The sequence below is a fragment of the Emydura macquarii genome, unplaced genomic scaffold, assembly GCF_026122565.2.
Source record: "Emydura macquarii macquarii isolate MOO-44397 ecotype Brisbane River unplaced genomic scaffold, CSIRO-AGI_Emac_v2 contig_18, whole genome shotgun sequence".
NCBI lineage: Eukaryota > Metazoa > Chordata > Testudines > Chelidae > Emydura > Emydura macquarii.
This window is the reverse complement of record NW_027130155.1, coordinates 7,082,116-7,087,424: the sequence shown is the minus strand read 5'-3', so window position 1 is coordinate 7,087,424 and position 5,309 is coordinate 7,082,116. Positions and strand designations below refer to the sequence as shown.

Sequence of the window (5,309 nt, the reverse complement as noted above, 5' to 3'; positions counted from 1 at the left end):
GTGGGGAGCCCGAAGAGAGGAGAAAAATCTCTCGGCCACTTTGCAACATTCCTATAGCTAAAAATTAACTGAAGGGAGTTGATTTTTGGTTTTGTTTTTTTGTGTTTATTTTTGTTTTTGCGGTGTGTGCGCGTGTGTGTGTTGACCTCTCTCCATTGTTGTTATCTGCAGCCAGGTTGTTTGTTTTTTTTTTTTACCCCCTGGCCTCCCTCCCCACTTCAAACCTCCCCGAAAAGTCTGACTAGAGAGGCTGCGGGGGCTTGTGTGCACCTTTTGTATTAGGCTAAGGCGTCTTGAGCATTTGCAACGGCGAGATCGCCCCCACTTTTTGTTTCCTTTTGGGGCGCTGATGCCGGCCGGGGTGTTTTTGATGTGGTTGCTTTGGTGGTGGTGATTGTCGCTGACTTTCCAGAGAGGGCGGTTTTGCCGCTGCTGCTGCTGCTTCTCCGTGTATTTTTTTTTTTTTTTTTTTTTGGTTGCTGCGTCGAGAGTGGGAAGATGCTTCTGGATGCTGGACCGCAGTATCCTGCCATAGGAGTCACTACCTTCGGGTCCTCTCGCCACCACTCCGCGGGCGATGTAACGGACAGAGAAGTGGGGCTGGGGATCAACCCCTTCGCCGACGGCATGGGCGCCTTTAAAATTAACCCCAGCACACACGAGCTGGCCTCGGCCGGCCAGACCGCCTTCACCTCCCAGGCGCCCGGCTACGCGGCGGCGGCTCTGGGGCACCACCACCACCCGACCCATGTCAGCTCCTACTCCAGTGCAGCCTTCAACTCCACCCGGGACTTTCTCTTCCGCAACCGGGGCTTCGGCGAGGCGGCGGCGGCCAGCGCCCAGCACAGCCTCTTCGCTTCCGCCGCGAGCAGCTTCGCCGGACCCCACGGGCACACTGATGCCGCAGGACACATACTTTTCCCGGGCCTTCACGAGCAAGCCGCAAGCCACGCTTCTCCTAACGTGGTGAATGGGCAGATGCGCCTGGGCTTCTCTGGAGACATGTACGGGAGGCCAGACCAGTACGGTCAGGTCACCAGCCCCCGATCTGAGCACTATGCATCCACTCAGCTCCACGGCTACGGCCATATGAACATGAACATGGCAGCCCATCATGGGGCAGGGGCCTTCTTTCGCTACATGAGGCAGCCCATCAAACAGGAACTCATCTGTAAGTGGATTGAGCCAGAGCAATTGTCCAACCCCAAAAAGTCCTGCAACAAAACTTTCAGCACCATGCACGAGCTAGTGACCCATGTCACAGTGGAGCACGTTGGAGGACCCGAGCAGTCCAATCACATATGTTTCTGGGAAGAGTGTCCAAGAGAGGGGAAACCTTTCAAGGCCAAATATAAACTTGTAAATCACATCAGAGTCCACACAGGTGAAAAACCCTTTCCCTGCCCTTTCCCAGGCTGTGGGAAAGTGTTTGCCAGATCAGAAAATCTCAAAATACACAAAAGAACTCACACAGGTACAGTAACCTTCTCTGTAGATTTCTTTCTAGCAAATTAAAGAGTCAAGCTTTTCCAAACGAGTGTTGACTAAAAGTCAGTAAAATAAATAGTGTTGGGGGGGGGGGGGACGACATTGGAGATGGTGCCTTTTTTTGAAAAATGGTATGCGAAATGTACAAGATTACTTTTTAAAAGAGGCAGTGAGTGGTTAATTTCAAAATCAGTTCATTAAGGAAATTATTCCCCCTAACCTTTATTAAAAAGAGAGAGAGCTAATTTGCTGCAGAAATACAGTAGTGAAAGAAAAATAGCAGCAACCTGACTTGTTAAATTTATAGGTTTTAATTAATTGGTAGTCGGCAGTTTTGACTGTATTACAATGAGAAATCGTGCTAAACATACAGTCAGCCAATTCATCTCCCCTTTGTAATTCATGTATTTGTAAATATTTAATTACATGAAGTAATTTTAAATAATCTGAACCTAAAGTGTTAATCTATTATTGTAGTAACAAAATCAGCTGGGATCATTAAGGACGTCTTTAAACTATATATATCTATATCTCCATCTCGTCTTGATTTTACTGTTATACATTTTTGTCAAACAAATATGGAGCGTGATTTTAGTAGCTTATTCAAGACTACCTTGGTAGCATTTAATCCAATGTAAGGACAACAAGCACCGATCGTAATAATATCCAATATTGTACGAAAATATAGCGACAGGGTGTGAAGTGGGTAGGTGAAATATCACGAGAATGAGCCATAAAAGCAGAAACTAGACGCTAAGGCGGTGGTGTTCAAGTGCTATAACGCCTGATGTATTGCTCCCAGCATTATAACCAGCAAGATTGCCCGGAGCTGAGAAGTGAAAATAAAACTCTTCTGAAAAACATTTTAATCGCTTGTTATGAAAACTCTTCAAAATATGCATTGTACAATGACTGAAAGTTTTTAAAAAAATGAAAGAAAGCAGGGCTCTGAGATTCAGCATCTGTAAGTTGGAAAGTTACAAATAATTAATGTTACCACTATCCGTGGGTCTGGTAATTTAATAATAATATTAATAAAATAATAATGATTAATAATAGAAAATACAGGGTCTCTAATCAGGTCGTTTTTTCTGCAATAGGTGAAAAACCATTTAAGTGTGAATTCGAGGGCTGTGACAGGCGCTTTGCAAATAGCAGCGACCGCAAAAAGCATATGCATGTGCACACTTCTGACAAACCTTATCTCTGCAAAATGTGCGATAAGTCCTACACTCACCCAAGTTCCCTCAGAAAACACATGAAGGTAAATTGATGTTGCATTATTTTACGTGATCTTACCTAGCCTTTATCTCTGACGTTTTATTGCCGATTTACAACGCTTCCCTTTAAAGAGATAGATAGGATGGGGGGACTTAAAAAGTGAAATGTACTGGCTATCTATATGGCTGTGTTGTTGTAAAGAAGCATATTTTAAAGTGATCTGTGGACAGGAAATTGGAAAAGACAAGGGCAACCTGGCCAGCAATGTTTTTACTACAGAAAGGTTTAAACAACCACTGTTTATTTTGCTCAGGGGCAGATAGCGCTTCAGTACTGAGTGTAAGTGATTTCAGTTATTTACGTGGTAAGCGTCTTACAATGGAGTAGTAGCACGGTGAGGGCTTTTCTGGGTGCACTGCTTTAGGGAAGACTTTCAGTAAAAGACTCAGTGGGCATATGGAAAGGACACCAGGAGGGAAACTCTTGGGTTTTTGAAAAAGCCAAATCTAGCAGATCCGCTTCCTTTTGTGTACCAGGACCGCATTTGCCCTGCATGCTAGTGCATTGCAAGCCGTTTGAGGACCGACTGTTTATGCAGACAGCCAGAGTCGTGCGTTTCTGTGACACTAGCAACCGGCATTATTAGCAATGCCAGATTTCTCTCCAGATTTTGTCTTAAAATTACGGTCTGTAGCATGTCAAGGCTAAATGGTGAATTCAGCTCAGAGGATCGCTATGTGGAGGGGGGGGGGTGGAGCTGAGGGGGAGAGAAGAGGGTTTAGAGTTCGATATTATTATCATCGAACTAATAGCTCCACTTGTTTAAAAAAATAGAAGTTCTCCTTTTTTTGTTATCTATTTATGTACGTATTTATTTTACAGGTCCATGAGTCATCCTCCCAGGGGTCTCAGCCTTCTCCCGCCGCCAGCTCAGGCTATGAATCCTCAACGCCCCCAACAATCGTGTCTCCATCTACAGAAAACCAGACCACAAGCTCCTTATCCCCCTCCTCTTCAGCAGTCCATCACACGGCCAGCCACAGCACGCTTACATCAAATTTTAACGAATGGTACGTTTAAAACAAACAACCAACCAACCACAACAAACAAACAAAACCCTATTTAAAAGACTCCAAAATTAATGGAACACTTCGAAAGCAAAATAAATACATACATAAATAAAAAGCTGCCGGTAGACCCAGGACTGAATAAAATGAAGAATCATTTTTTATTTGTTTTGTTTTGTTTTGTTCAAAGGCTTGGTAGGCAAAGGGGTTAGTAGGATGCATGAGAGGACAAGGTTACCAGGCCAAATGCCAAACGTGTAGGGCTAGACTGGAACCACTGATTAGAGGTCTCAAACTGCATGTCTCCTTGGGCAGCGGCTTTTTTTTTTTTTTTTTTTTTTTTTTTAATGTAAATACAGAATTATTAGCTTAAAAATGTACTGTTTGATTTTGTAAATAGACATATCGCAAGTTGAATAAGGGGATATGTGGAACTGTGGTCTTTGCATATATGTGAGGGAAGGGGGGAGGGCGGGTGAGGTGGAGGGTGGGGGAGGGGGGAAGAGGGAGGAGGTAGAAATTCAACTATTTGTACTGAATGGCAAGAATGTTCTAGTAAACGTGTACCAAAATGTGAATTACTTTGTATTATTACAGTCGAAACGTCGATCTAACAGAATATTATTGGTATTAATGTGCTTTTTTGTATAAAGTGCAAACATTTCGTCCCAGAGTCCAGTCTAAGTAGTGCAGTAAAATGTTGTTACAATGTCCTGTCAAGAAATTCGTATAGTGAAAGCCTGGATCCACGTGTCAAACTGTTACATTTGTTTATGTAAAGTGATATTAAAAAAGATATAAACTATATCTGTCCGTTGCTTTTGGCAAATACAATAACATAATGTATATAAATCCTAATTTCCATATTTATCCGCATGTAAAGGTCCGGTTATACATGTTACAGATATTCAATATTTATGGCTAGAAGAATTGGTATGTAAAATTTAGTTTACAGAACTGTTTGGTAACATTTCGTACCTTATTAAAGATTCTTAAATCCCATGAATTGTAGTAGGAATTCTTATTCACTCAGTCAACCTGCTGCAACTCTGCTAGCTTTAATATATTAGAATAAAACTGTACCAGTTTTTTTCACTGCTTTCCATCATGTCATCACTAAAGCAGCGACGGTGATATAAATGTGATAAATGAAAGGATCCCTGCTGGCATTAGTATAGTGTGTAATTAGTATTTATATCAAAATTTATTAAACAAATTTTCGGCCGCAGTATAATTTAAATGACCTTTGCAGACATAGAATAACAACCATAAAAATAACGGAAATAGATTGCATATGCTACATACATATTAATGTGGATGAATTGTACAAGGAAAGTTCCTTTCTCTACTACAACATTATAAGCGAATCTGGATGTACTATGTCCCTAAATTAAATTAATTCGGATAACACATATTAGGAGATTTAAAAGAGGATTATTTTAGTTGCTATTTTAATTTCAAGCATTTATGACCATAACTAATTCTCATGGTGTAGAATCATGACTTTCCAAGGGCCTTTCCCCCCCAGAAGTA

General features: G+C 41.9%; 1 protein-coding gene across 1 annotated transcript; it reads left to right on the top strand.

Annotated features, from left to right (window-relative positions):
• LOC137147553 (zinc finger protein ZIC 1) lies at positions 1-4,114 on the top strand. The gene is made up of 3 exons (XM_067539877.1): positions 1-1,474; positions 2,589-2,752; positions 3,592-4,114. Exons 1-3 carry the CDS (start codon positions 499-501, stop codon positions 3,787-3,789), a joined length of 1,338 nt encoding a protein of 445 aa, XP_067395978.1. The 5' UTR covers positions 1-498; the 3' UTR covers positions 3,790-4,114.
• The last annotated feature ends 1,195 nt before the right edge of the window (positions 4,115-5,309 follow it).

What these genes read in the sequence shown, in the direction of transcription:
- LOC137147553 (XM_067539877.1), top strand. Translation starts at nt 499, where the DNA reads ATGCTTCTGGATGCTGGACCGCAGTATCCTGCCATAGGAGTCACTACC. An exon ending in ACACAAAAGAACTCACACAG is followed by an intron (nt 1,475 to 2,588) that starts GTACAGTAACCT and finishes TTTCTGCAATAG; the next exon opens with GTGAAAAACCATTTAAGTGT. An exon ending in CCCTCAGAAAACACATGAAG is followed by an intron (nt 2,753 to 3,591) that starts GTAAATTGATGT and finishes TTTATTTTACAG; the next exon opens with GTCCATGAGTCATCCTCCCA.